The following is a 19,609-nucleotide window of genomic DNA, read 5'->3' as shown; positions in this document are numbered from 1 at the left end:
TTACTCGGGTAGTTGCATCTGTACTCATCGCAAGATTAGACTAAGAGAGCATGGGGAGAGACCCACTGACTAGGTTGGTGGATGCTATCATATCCCATTAATGGTGGTCAGTGCTCGTCATGTCAATGAGTGATTTTACTTCCCAACCTGCTCCGGGAGCTGCATATAGTTAGAACATTGCTGAGTCAGCATGTAATGGAATGATACCTTCTTTACCTCTTCTGACCAGGATACACAGTTATTATAAGCATAACCAACAGGATTGGTTTGTTTGTTGTTTAATGCCGCACCCAGTAATATTCCAGCTACTAGTATATGGCGGTTTGGAAAATGGAACCATAAACATATATATAGACATCATTTTCAGTATTTTGTGCACACTTGAAGTTTGAATTGGCAATAAAGATTTTAAAATGGTGAATATTTTCCGCGAGCAGGTGTATTCTCCAGTTGGACAGAACAGAGTCGTACCCCATGTACCATGCCGTGCGGTGGAGGTACTCAGACCGTGACGAGGACACGTACCTGTTCTGGAGGAAACTGTGAAGGACTAACAAGAGAAGTTCTCTCTGTCATCTGTAATACTGCCCCTTGTACATGTAAGTGTGAACAAATACCGTATGAGAATATGCAACAATTTGCAATCTTAACTATTTAATTACATACATACTATTGTTTTAGTGCTTCAGCGTTTTGTCGATCTCGAGGTCTTTGAGGGAGACTCATTTGAACTGAGGGCCGTCTTTGGTGAGGCTAACATTCCCGGAGCGACTTGGACGAGAGGAGGGACGGCAATATTCAATGGTGGCAGGTTCTCAACCTCGGGGGTAGGATTCAATCAGGTCCTCCGAGTGAACAACGCTCAGCTGAGCGACGCGGGGCAGTATCAACTGTCTGTAGGTGGCGTGACCACAGTTGCCCGAGTCACGGTCCTTCAAAGACAAGGTCAGTTGTAAAGACACTTTTGTTACTTATTTTGACGATGGTTTGACCACAATTGATAGATTTTTAAAGATGCATAGCACCCATGCGTTTCTTTTGGGGGATAATATATATTCTCGCTACCAGGGTATATGAAATGATATAAGGCCAACACTCCACGTTTGTTCAGGCACGCACTTGTTGTACATTTCAAAGTGAGAAGATTAAGCTGAGATGAAACAGATCACACAAAGTAGAAACCGTCATTTCAGAACTAGTTTTTCGAAGGCTCTGGAAATCGGATTTTTCGATTACATGCCGAAACCCTTGCTCAGAATTAACACCGCTAATTTTCTTTACATATTGTACACAAACGTCACCCACCAAAATACGACGCCACTTGTAAGCGCGCTAATCGTCATTATTTACAGGGCACTTAAACCTTACTCCCATTAGGAGTTGACCAACATGTATTCTTCTCATCCGGGCCTTTGTCCTATGGCCTATATTTCTGATATTCTTTGAAAGACGCAGACAAATATGATTTTGAAAATGGGCAAATGAGAACGTAAATGATGAAAGGAAAATAATCAGTAACAAAATGTGTGGAAGTTTATCTTTATATGGAAACATCTTCCGATATGCTCATCATTATCAAGTTGAGTTGTCCATCTTGTACTCTCCAATCATATGTGTCATTCTCATATTCTCTCTTAAGATACGTACAATCCGTCGTTTTCTCGTAAAGGACACTGTATTTCTACAAATGCGTGGTTTATATGCTCTGTTTTAATGGATCTCCTTGTGAGTCTACATCTGGCATATAATTCGATTTTCTCATCAGACGACTTTATATACCTTGAAACAACTTTATGAAAACCGAGGGAACTTGTGTCAACCTTGTGTGTTACCTTGTCCACCTATAAATACAGTTAGTAAACTTACAACTTGTTGGTGTCATTAGGAGTGTTTACAGGCTGGACTGAAATCAGTCGGTCGACTTGTTCGGCTCCGTGTAACAGGGGCACCCAGACTGTCGTGAGGACCCGTTCCTGCCAGAGCGGAGGATGTTCTGGCCCGACCACGGAAACCATCACAGTCGACTGCAACGTCGCGGCTTGTACCAGTGAGTGTCCACACTTTTTGTACATCTTATCCGTCCACATAATAGCGATGTCAGGTTTTATCGTATTTTGATAGTATGTTCATAACAACAATGGTAACTATGATAAGAAAAGTCTTGTCTGTTTAGCATTCTGTTCATTCAGCAGAACACGGTTGTCGCTTCTATGGCTGTGGCATGGAATCTGCGTGATAGTGGGGCTATACGTTTCTACTTGCCGGATTTTTTCCCGTACTTCTTTCCACGTTTGAGCTCATGGGCTTAACTTTGGATCGAATTCTTCGGTGTTTAGAGTGATATCCTTTTTCAAATGCAGAGACTTTGCAGAGTCTGTAGAGACTGCAGTAGTCATTGTCCAAAATGTCAATCAGTCCTCCCAAAACAGTTTGTTTTGCATCATTTAGAATGTTAACTGTATCATTGTGTTCACATTGCATTTAAGAGTAAATATTTTGATAATTTTCAATTTTGAATTTATGGACCAGTTTCCTGATTAAAGGGTTTTAATAAATCCTGATTATTTTCATTTTTATCAAAATATTGTGCATTTCCGAAATTAAGCCTTGGGATTCAATATGGTTAAAATATTATATCACTAGAACAGTGATTTTCCGTATATAAACCCGGGGCGTAAATACGGGAAATCCCATTGACCTGATTTCAGTTCTGCAGAGGCTGGTCAACATCCAAGTTACCGAAGGTGACAGCTTCGATCTGACGGCTGTGTTTCGCGAGGCCAATATAACTGGTGTCCGATGGACTAAGGGCGGTAGTGTGGTTGTCAGTGGTGGCAGGTTCTCCATCTCAACCACGGGTACAGATCAAACTCTCAGAGTGACCGGCTCGCAACTGTCCGACCAGGGTGAATACGTCCTCTCGGCCGGAGGAGTGACCACCGTGGCCACGGTCACTGTTGTGCCACGACAAAGTGAGTGTTCAAACACCCATACCTCCACATTGTAAGCGTGTTTGTACATGGTTCCTTACCATCTTGATTGGCAAAACTGATTTTGTTTGTTTTATGTATTTCTCATTTTATGTTTGTTTTGCAGCCCAACCAAGAGCAGGTATGTAAAATCTTGCTTCAGCACTGTTCATGAAACTCCGTATTGAACACACAATGTAGCCACGAACAAAAATCAAGTCTTGTTGATAGGTAGACTCTCATTTGGATGGGTACATTATCATTGTGAGGGTTCCCTGCAGTCAACGGAGTCCAGAACAACACGAAGTTGTAACAATATTTTTTAATCAAAATATTGTTGCATCTATTTTCAACATTCAGCATTCAGAATGGCCTGTCTGGTTGTCTGCTAGATTTGTTTTACCTCTAACACCTCTGAAGGATGTTATTGTGTTTCAGCGGCATCCACCAGCAGATGCTGTTGAGAAAAACAACAGGACCATGCTGATTAAGACCATGATTCATTTTTCTGTTGATTGTGAGGCAACATATCGTGCAAAATATTTCTAGTTTCTAAAACAGACCATGTAGCTTAGCCTTAACGTTACAATACTTAGTAAATTATGCAGAAACCTGATATCTTTGTTGATGTTTATTGTTGAAAACAGGCACATTTGTGTCCGAACTGGAAATTTGTTAAAGTACAAGACCGGCTGTCTGACGTGGGATTTTGAACACTGACGATATATAAGTGTTATAATTATGTCCTCAAACAGTGCGTATGGTGAACACAGTATCAGTAAAAATGCTGTCAGAACGAATATCATTAATCAATGTCACATTGAAATTAGTGAAGTATATAGTGCATCTCTTTCTGACCAGTTTGTCAAGAAAGTCTTGACGTCTTCCTGGCTATTGACGGATCAAACAGCATCAATCCCGACCCGTTCGAGTTCGACCTTCTGCCTGCTCTGGTCGCCTTCATTGGTGAAATGTTCCGGAGCACAACCGACCTCCGTATGGGCTACGTTCTCTACAGTACAGATCTCAGAGGAGAATTAAATCTCACAGCCGACAGTGCCACCCTTAGTCAGTCGGTGGCAACCCTTCCTTATCCGAATGGCCTGACCAATACACACTTGGCTCTAAATAGAATCAACGCACTATTCACTGCAAACAATAGAAACGCAGCCAAAGTTGTCATCATCATCACTGATGGAGAATCCGACGATTTGGTAGCAACAGCTGCAGCAGCTACAACGTTAAAGAATAACGGTGCCCAGGTGATGACGGTCGGTGTTGGTGACCTCATCAACCAGGCAGAACTGGCCAATCTGGCGTCAACTCCAAATATGGTGGTCCTTGTATCTAACTTCCAACAACTTGCCCCACAGCTCATCAACATCACCAACCAGTGTAGCGGAGGTATTGACTTGTCCTTGCGTGTATTTTGTATGAGCCCCTGGTTGGTTGGGGGTAGGAGGCATATGCTTACCCTATCAGACACACCTTGTGTCATCAGTGTCAAACATCGATCTGTACAAAAGTGGAAATGGTTTTGGTGCTTCTATTTAATTTTTTAAAGAAATTCGGAGTCGGATCCTCACTGTTTAATAAAGGATATATATAATTACAAAAATGGTTTTCATCCCTCATATTCAAATACATTTAACGTGAATCTGAACAATAGAGACAGTGACACCGTACATGTAACAGTCTGAACTTTCTGCCATTTTCAATGTGAAAAGCAACTATTTTAACCGTGTTGGACATCGAATGACAGCCTGATCTCTCCATTCACTGGTCACAGTTGCAGTGTGGTCTGAATGGATCTCCCAGCCTTTAGTTGGAACCCCGTGCAGTCGGAGTTGCGGTGGCGGCACCCAGCAGAGAACATACGTCCGGACTTGCAACAGCACGGCCTTCACCAACACCTGTCCTGGGAGCAGCAGGGACGTCCGTAACGAGGCCTGCAACACACAGGCTTGTCAAAGTGAGTAAACCGTGCAATCTCATTCTACATTTATGTATGACATTTCAGTGGGCAACTTTCCATCCCTCCATCCCTCCATCCATCCATTATGCATAATTTCCTACTCACAGCGCTCTTGTTGATATATGATATACATCAAGAGGCTCACCTCATTCGCTGACTGGTCCAAACTTCATCTGCCAGTGTCTGTTAGAAAGATATTACCATTATTTGTGTATTGTCAAATTGTCAATGTCACATGAAGCATATCATTATGACCTTTGATATGTTCCACGTTACAACGACATGTTATTATTACCTACTAGATTGATCACACTTGTCTTAGTAACTACTAAAGATGTTTGGATCATGGCTAGCTAAGGCAGACATTGCTAATTTATATATCAAAGTACACTATTGAAAACATCTTGACTACATATTTGAAAACGAAAATAACCCCCCAAAACTAGAAGTGAACCTTTTCCTATTTTCCCCATAACTCCTGTAGGTGTTTCCCTGTACCCCTGTAGTATCGGACACTAGTTTGCATGCTCTGTTACACACGTATTAGTCTTCACTGCAAGTAGTTCTCAAACGTGCGCTCCTAATATATAGAGGGACAACTAGACGCTGATGATAAACATGTAAGTACTGAAGCTTGAGATTTACCACTTTTCGTAAATATCGCATTACCTGTAAACCATACACAACACCGATGTTCAAGAATACGTCCAAAGCATATTCTAGTAGTTCTCACATATCTTATTATGTTTAACAAAACAACAAAAGGCATCGTCAGTTTATGTTACCCGCAGACCTACATCAACCATACTGTAGAATAGTGGGTGATTATTGCGCTCAGGTTAAATATTCAGCGCCAAACTACATACATGACCTCGAGTACACATATGTTCAGTTTTCAAGTGACATTTCTGTGGTGTGTAGTGAACGAACCTTAATACGACAAAAACGAGCGGCAAATGTTACTCGGTCCACAATGAAAGTAGTTTCCCAAGTACAAAACATAACGAAACTGTAGCGGTCCAGCTGTTGGATTGATCATTTAAGCAAACAATAAAGTATCACATACCCACAGTGGTTCCACCTGTTAGATGAAGTAGTACGGCATGCAGTAGTCAAGTCAAGTGTTTATTTCTAGTACGAAGGCCTCAGGCCCATATACAGTATACAGCTGTATATACAATGTATATTATATATATTATGGTAGACATATACTGTCTATGTGATATCTATCTATTATCTAAAGTTGTACATGTATTTTCTCTTAATTTATATGCATGCCATAGGAATTTACTTCAGCTTTTTAAAACTACTACATTATCCGTTGATAGAAGGGATCTAAATTTGTACATATTCGGATTTTGATGATACACAGAAGGGAGGTACGTAATTTGTAGCGTGCTATATAATGTACAAATGAATAAAAAATGGTACTCGTCTTCAGTAGCTAAATTACAATACGGACATAAACGCTGAGATTTATCTATTTCTAACCATCTCCCTTCGCTACATTTTAATCTTAACAAACCACATCTAAACTTAGCAAATATATTCCTAAGTCCTTTGTCAATATTGCAATCTAGATATTTCTCAGGAGCTAAAATGCTTTTATATTCACGATATAAACTGCAATATCTGGAGCTATTATTCAGAGTACAAGTCCAAGACTGGAAAAACATATTAATAGCAACACTTGTAAAGGCATGAATAAAGGATCATATATCTCCTACAGGCTGGAACATCCACACATAACCCAAACCATGTGAGAACAAGATCTTACGAATATACGATGCATAAGTCGTGTAACCAGTTAGAATAATACAATTGAATTTTATATACCTTGAGAGGTATCCGGTTTTTATGCATAACTAAAACTCGCAGCCAATACCTTAATGTTTTACACATTGCGTTAATATAAAGCGGATACCTGCCGCATTCCCCATATACAATGGCATCCGGGGTATGGGGGTTAACCTTAAGAAATCTTTTACATGCAGTTAAATGCACTCTTTCTAATTTATCAAATGTTTTTATACCCCACATTTCTGCCCCCTACAATAAGTTTGGTTGTATTTGCGTGTCGCATGTTTTGAAGAAGACATTACTATTTATCATTCCCACTTTACTTAGTTTAATAATAACTTCCATTAGTGCACGCTTACCTCTCGTCGCTAATTCATCAATACAACTTCCCATTTTATGAGTTGAGGAAAATAATATACCGAGGTATTTATAACTATTTACTACCGTAATTCTATTTTCACTTAAAAGCCACTGTTCATATTTAGCTAAGTAGCATTGCTATTAAACCACAGTGATCTAGTTGTTGCATGAGTTGGTTTGGCAATTGATTACTGATCATTAACCTACAGTGAACCAATTTTTGCATAGGTTGGATTGGCAAGTAAAGGGTGATCACAAAACCAATACAATCTAGTTTTTGGATAGATTAATTAGACAAATAATAGCTCATCAATGAACCAACGTGGTCCAACAGAGATACTTACGATAAACCAAGTGGTCCAGCTTTGGGCTATTGTAGTTTGGCATGTTATATGTTACGATGAAGCCACACTGGTCAGCTTGGGTAGAGTAGCAATCAGAAAAATAGCATTAAACATTCCAGTGGTTACCATTAATCCTAGGTAGTTTCGCAGATCATAACATATTATCATTAAACCTAGGTATTTTCTCAGATCATAACATATTATCATTAAACATAGGTAGTTTCTCAGATCATAACATATTATCATTAAACATAGGTAGTTTCGCAGATCATAACATATTATCATTAAACATAGGTAGTTTCTCAGATCATAACATATTATCATTAAACATAGGTAGTTTCGCAGATCATAACATATTATCATTAAACATAGGTAGTTTCGCAGATCATAACATATTATCATTAAACATAGGTAGTTTCGCAGATCATAACATATTATCATTAAACATAGGTAGTTTCTCAGATCATAACATATTATCATTAAACATAGGTAGTTTCTCAGATCATAACATACTATCATTAAACATAGGTAGTTTCGCAGATCATAACTTATTATCATTAAACATAGGTAGTTTCGTAGCTCATAACATATTATCGTTAAACCTAGGTAGTTTCTCAGATCATAACATATTATCGTTAAACATAGGTAGTTTCTCAGATCATAACATATTATCATTAAACATAGGTAGTTTCTCAGATCATAACATATTATCATTAAACATAGGTAGTTTCTCAGATCATAACATATTATCATTAAACAGGTAGTTTCTCAGATCATAACATATTATTATTAAACATAGGTAGTTTCTCAGTTCATAACATATTATCATTAAACATAGGTAGTTTCTCAGTTCATAACATATTATCATTAAACATAGGTATTTTCTCAGATCATAACATATTATCATTAAACATAGGTAGTTTCTCAGTTCATAACATATTATCATTAAACATAGGTAGTTTCTCAGATCATAACATATTATCATTAAACATAGGTAGTTTCTCAGATCATGACATATTATCATTAAACATAGGTAGTTTCTCAGATCATAACATATTATCATTAAACATAGGTAGTTTCTCAGATCATAACATATTATCATTAAACATAGGTAGTTTCTCAGATCATAACATATTATCATTAAACATAGGTAGTTTCTCAGATCATAACATATTATCAATGAACATAGGTAGTTTCTCAGATCATAACATATTATCATTAAACATAGGTAGTTTCTCAGATCATAACATATTATCATTAAACATAGGTAGTTTCTCAGATCATAACATATTATCATTAACCCTAGGTAGTTTCTCAGATCATAACATATTATCATTAAACATAGGTAGTTTCTCAGATCATAACATATTATCATTAAACCCTAGCGTTCCGATGGTTGGATTGGGTGGAGAGCCGGACTGAATGCTCGGCCTCTTGTGGAGGAGGGCTGCTCACAGTCACCCGCACCAGAACATGTGAAGACCCCACTAATTCGTGCGCTGGTCCCTCCACTGAAACCTTCCAAGTAGCATGTAACACAGATGCCTGCCCAGGTCACTGTCTCGTATCTCTGTCTTCAGTGTGTAGGTAGACGCACCTGGCACGATACCACCCCGAAATAATGTAACATTGTTGTCATACAGTCTACTAACCAATGGGGATAAATATCACAGGGTCACATTACTTTACCTCCAGATCTTTTCATGTCAAGTCAATCACAAAGGCCCTATTACGTCCGTTTCCCCGATATGTATACCAGAATGCGTGTGCATTTTAAGGAGCATTTCGATCATGGAAGTTCTTTGAGTTTGCTGGTTAACGCCAGACTCAGAAATATTCCAGTTTTTGAAAGGTCTGTACATGACCATCCAACACCTGGGGCATCGATCGACGCATTTGGGATGCGATGGCATATGGCAACCATGTTAGCTATCCTGGCCGCCTGATCCCACCTGCATGGGTAGGGGAAACAAATTCAAACCGGATATGCAGTTGTTTGAGGGGAACATGTACCATCCTGTGCACTACTCATTCAACGACTATAAGTTCGATATGTTTTTCAATACCTATTGCTTAATAGGAAAACTTAAAAAAAACCCATAATTCCTACCACCTAAAGACCTCCAATATTTAGCATAATGCCATGGTGAATTTGCCGTGAAATCTACCGGAAGAGTGATGTTCAAAGAATGTGTTCTGTACAATATAAAAGGAAATGTTTCACAAAACAGTAAATACTTTGAGGAGAGAAGCAAGTGTTTCAAACTCACGTTTAGATGCATGACGTGTCGATGCCTAACCAACTGTCTGTCCAAACTTGGTCACGTTCCTATTCTGAGCTAGAACTCGTGTCGATGCCTAACCAACTGTCTGTCCAAACTTGGTCAAGTTCCTATTCTGAGCTAGAACTCGTGTCGATGCCGAACCAACTGTCTGTCCATACTTGGTCAAGTTCCTATTCTGAGCTAGAACTCGTGTCGATGCCGAACCAACTGTCTGTCCAAACTTGGTCACGTTCCTATTCTGAGCTAGAACTCGAATTAAAGAGTCTCAGTCAACGTGTTACTATGGGTGAGTGGTTCCGCCATATTCTCGGTTTCCGCTGACACAAGGTTGTACGCTGCTGATGTCCTGGAATCCACTCCAATCGTCTTATAGTTACTAAACCTGCTTCTTGGTGTAGTGGCTAGAGCGTCCGCCTGGAGAGCCCGGGCGAGCTCCCCTCCACGTCCCTGGAATGGCTGTAGCTACAGGCATTTATGGGTACAATATGGACTGGTCTGCAGTATAACGTGTCTGAGTGGGATACTCATGCTTAACTGTGGAATGGTATCTCAGTGGGCTAGCACTTGAACACCAACTTACGTCTGGGTTAGTACAAACAGGCACACATACACACACATGCAGACACACATACACACATGCATACACACATACACACACATGCACATCATCATATGAGCGAAATATTCTTACGTACGACGCTAAACCCCACTTCACCTCCCTGGCCTTATTAAAACAGTTTGCTTTCTAAACTATAAACCACGCTCCAGCTGGATTGTTGTATATGTCCTCAACTGAGTGTCTTGTCTGTAAAAACAGCGACAAATATTGTGCCCACAGTTTAGTCACTCTGTTGTTCCCGTGTCCCGTGTCTCGCTGTTGTGTTGTTCTCGTGGTTTGATACACTGTCAGTTTTACCTGAGGTCATGGTGATAACAGCATCAGAAATAATCTCTAAAAGTTGGAAGATTTATTTTACTGCTTAACATTTTCTTTCGAGTTATTTTCACAAAACACTCGCACGGTCATTTTGTTGTTGCTGGTGTCGTGAGCCTGTGTAACTGTCTACGCTATACAATCAGCTTAGGTAGTTTTGCGCCATTCAAATAAAACAAATATCTATTTCATAAATATAACGACACCACGAACACTGCTGGTGTTATCACTAGATAACCGTGAAGAAATACTGAACACAGTTTTGATAAATTAATTTTATTGTCATTGTTTTACTTCTAACTAGATCTGTGTCGGGATTAAAGGTTTGACACAAAGTACATTAAAGTGTGTTAGTGTTTGTCTGGTTCTTGCAAAACTATTTCGAATGTAACTCCGGATAGAGTCTCTTTCGATGATTCTTCAACATTAGTTATTGTTTGGCAGTAACGTTTATTCTTCTTGTTACTATATACGTGACACAACATTCGTGATGCATCTGTTATAGGATTAGAAAATATGTGAGGTGCCACATCGGAGAAAACGTCAAAATGCTTATTTACACGAAACGTCCTTCCTAGACACTGATAACGGGAATGTGTTTGTATTTCTCCGTCAGAAAATTTTGGATGTTTTTAAGATTTAGGAAATACTACACTAATACTTGCATAAAACCCTCCTAAAGCCAATCTCCATGCCTACTGTACATCTCATTATTACCGATGTGTCAAACACATGTCTCTAGTCTTCCACATAAGTTCATTTCTTCCGTGTGCATTCATGTTTCTATATAAGCCGCAATCTGTCTACAGCCGCCGTGGGTCAGTGGGGATTGTGGGGTGTATGGACTCCTGGCTGCCCATTGTGTGGCACCAACCCGAACATCAACCAGCAAAGAACCCGAGTCTGTGTGAAAGCCAACCCAACTGATCTGGACTGTCCCGGCAGTGCAACAGATAACAGAGCAATTACCTGCAATCTCATTCCTTGTGAAGGTAAGTGCTAGCAAACAAACAAATAAAAAGCTATCACCTGTAGTCTCATTCCTTTCTTTTGTTGTACTTGTTTTTGAGTTGTAACATGCTTGTCTTTGTGTTGTGTCGTCCTGTCGTCACCTGAATGTTGTGTTGTAGCTACCTGGAACGCCTGGGGTCAGTGGAATAACCCTTGTCCTTCATGTGGTCTGGGCATCTCACGGACTTTCACTCGAACCAGAATATGTAACCAGCTCTCGGGTCAAACATTTTGCACTGGTTCCAGCACTTCCACAGAAGTCCGAACTTGCAGCATTCCCAATTGTATAGGTATTTTATATCTCGAATTATAATGTTCGTACATTTTTTAGAATATATACGTACCATGTATATGTCCATCATTCTTTACCAACCTCCATAAATCTCAAGACCTATTTGTTCATAGAATTAGATATTATATACTATAAACATACAACTGTCAATTTTATGACATGATGTGATTGCCATAGAAAAGAGAAAATGAACTAAAATATTGTGTAAAAGAATTGTAAGGCACAACAGAATTCAACATGTTTTGTACGCGATCCCTCTGAAGCAATTTCATCAGATATATTGTATATCGTTTTCATACAAACCGTTTGCGAGTTGGTTACACTGATATTGAAGCTGTAACAGAATGTAACCCAGGAAAAGAAGAGACACCTAGTGGGATACTGTATATGAAAATATACAAATGGTCAACTCTTAAATAAAGGTTCTATCTTCAACTGTCCGATGACTTGCATGGTATATAAACGTATGGTTGTCTACCAACTCATTTCAGTAAACTGCCTTCCACTAATTTGGGATAGTTTGGTTTTGACACACTGTACCTCTGAACGTCACTTCAGGAACCCATGCTTGCCATAAAAGGCGACTATGTTTGTCGTAAGAGGCGACTAACGGGATCGGGTGGTCAGACTCGCTGACTTGGTTGACACATGTCATCGGTTCCCAATTGCGCAGATCGATGCTCATGTTGTTGGTTACTGGATTGTCTAGTCCAGACTCGATTATTTTCAGACCGCCGCCATATAGCTGGAATATTGCTGACTGCGGCGTAAAACTAAACTCACTCACTCTGAAAGTCATCTTCCAAATGTTCTTATTTGTCATCAGTGAGGAAGTGCAGGGTTCCATACATTATCTTCTCAGTAAACGTTACATTACATCGGCCAAACATCAGATTGCGTCGCCAAACGTCACTCTTGACTGTTGGAAAGAAAATAAGAACATATATTTTATAACGGATATTAATATTAAATGAACAGGTACGCTGACTTTGGGACAGTTGAGTATATAAGTTTTAAGCTGATGACTTTACAGGGGGTAACATGTATCTGGCTATTTCAGGAACCTGGGCAGCATGGACCAGTTGGACCACACCAAACTGTCCGACCTGTGGACCAGTGGGTACACAAAGACAGGTTACAAGGACCAGGGTGTGCAACAAACAACTTTCCACTGATCAGGACTGTCCAGGGTCAGGCACTGACTCCAGACTCGATACCTGTTCAATTCCTGTATGTACAGGTACGTCTCTGGTGGATATATACGGATGTACACATTATTATCTTGCTCTATAAGTACAACATGTATGTTGTGCTATTCACGTTTTGTTTTGTGTGTTCCTGCGTAACCTTGATGTCTGCTACCTCTGTCTTAATGTGCTATTGACATATTTGTTTCCAACTTGCAACATGTTTGTCTTTGTGTTGTGTCGTCCTGTCGTCACCTGAATGTTGTGTTGTAGCTACTTGGAATACCTGGGGTCAGTGGAATAACCCTTGTCCATCATGTGGTCTGGGCATCTCACGGACTTTCACTCGAAGCAGAACATGTAACCAGGTGGCTGGTCAAGCATTTTGTACTGGTTCCAGTACTTCCACAGAAGTCCGAACTTGCAGCATACCCAATTGCATAGGTATTCCGACTTCGCTATTTATTGTTTGCCACACTCATTATAAACACGTTGATTAAGTAGGAATGAGTCTGAAGTGATTATCTTCAAATCATACGATATCACTGGAAGTTCTTTCAGCATCCGATATCAAAGTGACTTTTTGTTACAGAAATTCTGAATAATAATATAATACGACATATTTTGGTAAGACGAAAACCAAAGCAAATTCACCAATACATCATGTACAAAGTCAGTTCTTCACCTTAAACAAAGTGGTACACTTGGAAACAAGGAATTGTATCAGACATAATTTGTGTCGCTCATGGGTATAATTTTGAAACTACCTGCAGATGAATACCGTAAAACGTTTTCAAGATTTATGTTTGCCGCTTTCAAAACCTGGATAGAAAAATCGTGCTCAATTATACTTCAAAAGCGGTGAACTGTAAAACTACAAAGACTTTGGAATTTTGATCGACATGCAGGGCAACTTGACCAGTAGAAAGAGTAAATCTTCCTTTTTGAGATGCCACCTTGTGGAGAGATTTATGACAGACTAGATCTTTACGTGCATATGTAAAAATGAAACACATGAGGCCATCTCACTTGTCACCTCTATTTCTAGCTCAATTTTGATGAGTCAGTACGAAGTTAATTGGCTGTTTGATAGTTATTGAATGACTTTAGGTCAGCGACATACCTGAAACTTAAATCAAACGTCTTTATTTTTGCAACCCGAGTAGAGATTCTGTGTCTTATGTGTAAGGAAAGAGAGCCGACCAAGATCGTTTTGTAGCCATGCTAGTGTCTGTTTCTCGTCTAAAGTTACCCAACCCAATACCTCAAATCCCCGCCCTTGCCCAAATGTAAATAATTGTTATCAGTGATAGATATGCAGGGGTTTACACATGGCCCTCGCGGTAAATATCAGTTCAGAATTAATCTGGCATGTTTTTAGAAATTATCCGATGCAACACAATAATACACTCTAAGTGGTTCCATTGTCAAAACCAAAACGGGCACTGACTTTAGAACACACATAGATTTTGGTTTGAAATTGACACCTTTACAAAAGGTAATGTATCGTAATTTCAGGAACTTGGGCAGCATGGACCAGTTGGACCACACCGAACTGTCCCACCTGTGGACCAGTGGGTACACAAAGACAGGTTACAAGGACCAGGGTGTGCAACAAACAACTTTCCACTGATCAGGACTGTCCAGGGTCAGGCACTGACTCCAGGTTCGATACCTGTTCAATTCCCGTATGTACAGGTACGTCTCTAGTGGATATATGCGGATGTACACATTATTATCTTGCTCTATAAGTACAGTATGCATGTTTTTGCTTGTGCTATTCAAGTTTTGTTTTGTTTTGTTTTGTGTGTTCCTGCGTAACCTTGATGTCTGCCACCTCTGTCTTAATCTGCTATTGACGTATTTGTTTCCAAGTTGTAACATGCTTGTCTTTGTGTTGTGTCGTCCTGTCGTCACCTGAATGTTGTGTTGTAGCTACTTGGAATACCTGGGGTCAGTGGAATAACCCTTGTCCATCATGTGGTCTGGGCATCTCACGGACTTTCACTCGAAGCAGAACATGTAACCAGGTGGCTGGTCAAGCATTCTGTACTGGTTCCAGTACTTCCTCAGAAGTCCGAACTTGCAGCATTCCCAATTGTATAGGTATTTATACTGTAACATGTCCTGCTTTCCATACTCGTTTCATCTACCTTGGTTCAATAGAAATGGACCTGTATAAATATATTATCAGGTATCATGTACATGTGTAAAACCACGGAATCGCATATCCATGACTCACTGCAAACCTCCAATAAACCCCACCACGAAGATGTCTATAGAATAAAATGGAGATGACAAAACGTAATGGATGATCAACTTCTTTATGTTCCCAATATAGCTTCCTATACCGCATTCGAGCATAAGATGTCATATTTCAAGTATAAGAAGTCATATGCTTGAAAACGGTATATGAAGCTGTACCAAAACGTCGTAATTTTCAAATTAAAAAGGTTGATCATCCATAAAGTTTTGGCATCTCTATACCACCAACTTCTAGTTGTGCCATCCATACAAACTTTAAAACTAAATGGTAAAAGAGATTTACCAATATTCTCTTTGTACTCGAGGTCAGTTTAAATTTACTTTCATTTTTTGCACAAATTATCCTGAACAAAATATTGAGCCTCCCGACATCACCATTGACTCTATGAAAGGGAATTAGTTACAACAACCCCTGCCAAGTGGTTCCAATATCAGAACCGTAACGGAAACTGACTTTAGAACAGTTATACAGATTTAGGTTTGAAGCTGACAGCTTTATGCGGAGTAACAAATGTCGGGAATTTCAGGAACCTGGGCAGCATGGGCCAGCTGGACCACACCGAACTGTCCCACCTGTGGACCAGTAGGTACACAAAGACAGGTTACCAGGACCAGGGTGTGCAACAAACAACTTTCCACTGATCAGGACTGTCCAGGGTCAGGCACTGACTCCAGGTTCGATACCTGTTCAATTCCCGTATGTACAGGTACGTCTCTAGTGGACATGTACGAATGTATAATACATGCTATTTCTGCTCTATTCCTGTCATAGACACATCTTTGCTTGTGTTTTTCCCTGTTATATGTGTGTGTTCCTGTGCAGTCTTGCTGCATGCCACCTTTGTGTTGATGTGCTTTTGTTGTACTTGTTTTTGAGTTGTAACATGTTTTTCTTTGTGTTGTGTCCTCTTCTTGTGATGTGATGTGAATGTCGTGTTGTAGCTACTTGGAATACCTGGGGTCAGTGGAATAACCCTTGTCCATCATGTGGTCTGAGCATCTCACGGACTTTCACTCGAAGCAGAACATGTAACCAGGTGGCTGGTCAAGCATTCTGTACTGGTTCCAGTACTTCCTCAGAAGTCCGAACTTGCAGCATTCCCAATTGTATAGGTATTTATACTGTAACATGTCCTGCTTTCCATACTCGTTTCAACTACCTTGGATGAGTAGAAATGGACCTGTATAAATATATTATCAGGTATCATGTACGTGTGTACAACCACGGAATCGCATGTTTCATGAATCATTGCAGTAAGAACGGGAATTAATGACAATTACACAAAACGGACACTGACTTTAAAACAGTTGAGTATTGGCTTGGGTTTGAAGGTTCCAGCTCCACTGAGGGTGACACTTGCTGGCTATTTCAGGAACCTGGGCAGCATGGACCACCTGGAGCACTCCAAACTGTCCCACCTGTGGACCAGTGGGTACACAAAGACAGGTTACAAGGACCAGGGTGTGCAACAAACAACTTTCCACTGATCAGGACTGTCCAGGATCAGGCACTGACTCCAGGTTCGATACCTGTTCAATTCCCGTATGTACAGGTACGTCTCTGGTGGACATGTACGGCTGTATACATGTCATATCTGCTCTATTCCTGTCCTACATACGTCTTCGCTTGTGTTTGTACTGTTAAATGTTGTGTGTTGATGTGCTTTTGACGTCTTTGTTTTCAAGTTGTTACATGGTTTTCTTTGTGTTGTGTCCTCGTCTCGTCATCTGAATGTTGTGTTGTAGCTACTTGGAATACCTGGGGTCAGTGGAATAACCCTTGTCCATCATGTGGTCTGAGCATCTCACGGACTTTCACTCGGACCAGAACATGTAACCAGCTGTCCGGCCAAGCAGTTTGTACTGGTTCCAGTACTTCCTCAGAAGTCCGAACTTGCAGCATTCCCAATTGTATAGGTATTTTAACCTCGACGTTTATTGTTTTCTCCGTCCATTCCAAATACTTTGATTGAGGTGGAACGGGCCTTTAGAAAATATATTTATATCTAACATTCCCTGATGGATGGGTATTTTGCCTTCGACCTTAATTATTTTCCACATTCATTTCACACATTTTGTTTCGGTACGATTGAGCTGGTAGTTGTTTGTACTTTAAGGCATTTTAAAAAATGTCTTCATGCCACACGATATCATTTGATTATCATCAGAATCGAAATGCAAACTGAAACCTTAATGCTTTACAGAAATTGTAAAGCATAGTGTAATGCAGCATTTTAACAGGACATTCTCTGAAGCAAATTTATCAGATACATGACATCGTTTTCATACAAACTGTATTTCCTTTTGAGATGGTTAAGCCTCTATTTGTATGCTACAGAAACGTATGTTTTTTCCTACTCTTCAATTTTAATGAATAGCTTTTGTATGATCTTTGCTAGTTACAGTCTACCATGATATTCAAGAAACCCACTTTCCATATTCTTAAACCCTTTGCTAAACTTTGAAGCAATGGTAGATTGGTGGCTGTGTTATAAACATGTGTTTATGACACTACCGAAGGTCTGAAGGTCCGAGGTATTCACGAAAACGTCAGCGTGTCCAGGCCCACATTCTGCACGTGTCACAAACACATGCTAAGTCAGACGTTTACATGACAAAAACCGGGACGGTATAGATCATGTCAAAATAGAGGACGGCATCCAACATCATTTCTTTCACAGTTGAAAAAATGTGAACTGCAAATGTTGGAACTTTGTGATTTTTGATCGACATGAAAGGAAAGCTGACCACTGGAAAGAATATATCCTTCCTTCTAAGATGCAGCTTTGTGGAGAGAGATTCATTACAGACTAGATCTTTTCGTATATAATTTATGTAAATATGAAACACGCGAGGCGATCTCCCTTGTCATATTCATTTCCAGTTTTAGATTAAGCGGTTCTTGAATGGCATTAGATCATCAAGGAAACTTTCCGATAAATCATGTCCAAATTACTTTGTTTTATTTTACTGACCCGGACAGAGATTCTGTTTCCTATGTATAGCGAAAGAGGCCCGCTGTGAGTTGTCTTCATTTAGCACCACTGAAATCGTCCACTTCTTTTTTAAATATTACCCAGGGGCGGTGGGGTAGTCTAGTGGTTAAGGTGTTCACTCGTAATGCCGAAGATCCGGGTTCGATTCGCCATATGGGTACAATGTGTGAAGCTCATTTCTGGTTTCCCCGACATGATATTGCTGAAATTGTTGTCTTCGCTGTAAATGTCATTTAACATTGGCATTTGTTTCTTGGGGAATTTCCCCAAAGAAAAAATGCTTTATTGACTGTTAGAAATAATATTATAAACATAAATCATGACAAGAGGTTTCAATATCATAAACGAAATGGGGACTGACTTTCGAATACTTCAGTACAGGTTTAGGTATGAAGTTGCTGCCTTCGCGGAGGGTGACATTCGCTGGCTATTTCAGGAACTTGGGCAGCATGGACCAGTTGGACCACACCGAACTGTCCCACCTGTGGACCAGTGGGTACACAAAGACAGGTTACAAGGACCAGGGTGTGCAACAAACAACTTTCCACTGATCAGGACTGTCCAGGGTCAGGTACTGACTCCAGACTCGATACCTGTTCAATTCCCGTATGTACAGGTACGTCTCTGGTGGACATGTACGAATGTATAATACATGCTATTTCTGCTCTATTCCTGTCATAGACACATCTTTGCTTGTGTTTTTTCCTGTTATATGTGTGTGTTCCTGTGCAGTCTTGCTGCATGCCACCTTTGTGTTGATGTGCTTTTGTTGTACTTGTTTTTGAGTTGTAACATGTTTTTCTTTGTGTTGTGTCCTCTTCTTGTGATGTGATGTGAATGTCGTGTTGTAGCTACTTGGAATACCTGGGGTCAGTGGAATAACCCTTGTCCATCATGTGGTCTGGGCATCTCACGGACTTTCACTCGAAGCAGAACATGTAACCAGGTGGCTGGTCAAGCATTCTGTACTGGTTCCAGTACTTCCTCAGAAGTCCGAACTTGCAGCATTCCCAATTGTATAGGTATTTATACTGTAACATGTCCTGCTTTCCATACTCGTTTCAACTACCTTGGATGAGTAGAAATGGACCTGTATAAATATATTATCAGGTATCATGTACGTGTGTACAACCACGGAATCGTGTTTCATGAATCACTGCAAACCTCCAATAAACCTCATAACGAAGATAT

At 40.0% G+C, this 19,609-nt stretch overlaps 1 protein-coding gene across 1 annotated transcript in view; it reads left to right on the top strand.

The window, feature by feature from the left end:
* Positions 1-19,609, top strand: part of LOC137260901 (uncharacterized) — a 38,756-nt gene that overhangs the window by 6,054 nt on the left and 13,093 nt on the right. Inside the window, 19 exon segments of the mRNA XM_067798440.1 lie at positions 438-599; positions 682-945; positions 1,886-2,047; positions 2,709-2,976; positions 3,805-4,373; positions 4,759-4,941; positions 8,834-9,001; positions 11,477-11,659; positions 11,798-11,968; positions 13,031-13,210; positions 13,431-13,601; positions 14,676-14,855; positions 15,093-15,263; positions 15,950-16,129; positions 16,365-16,535; positions 16,796-16,975; positions 17,169-17,339; positions 18,855-19,034; positions 19,270-19,440. Coding sequence (XP_067654541.1) covers positions 438-599; positions 682-945; positions 1,886-2,047; positions 2,709-2,976; positions 3,805-4,373; positions 4,759-4,941; positions 8,834-9,001; positions 11,477-11,659; positions 11,798-11,968; positions 13,031-13,210; positions 13,431-13,601; positions 14,676-14,855; positions 15,093-15,263; positions 15,950-16,129; positions 16,365-16,535; positions 16,796-16,975; positions 17,169-17,339; positions 18,855-19,034; positions 19,270-19,440 — 3,885 coding nt within the window.

Source organism: Haliotis asinina, chromosome 14, assembly GCF_037392515.1.
Source record: "Haliotis asinina isolate JCU_RB_2024 chromosome 14, JCU_Hal_asi_v2, whole genome shotgun sequence".
Lineage (NCBI taxonomy): Eukaryota > Metazoa > Mollusca > Gastropoda > Lepetellida > Haliotidae > Haliotis > Haliotis asinina.
Note: the sequence above shows the minus strand (reverse complement) of the source record. Positions and strands in the feature narration are given on the sequence as shown.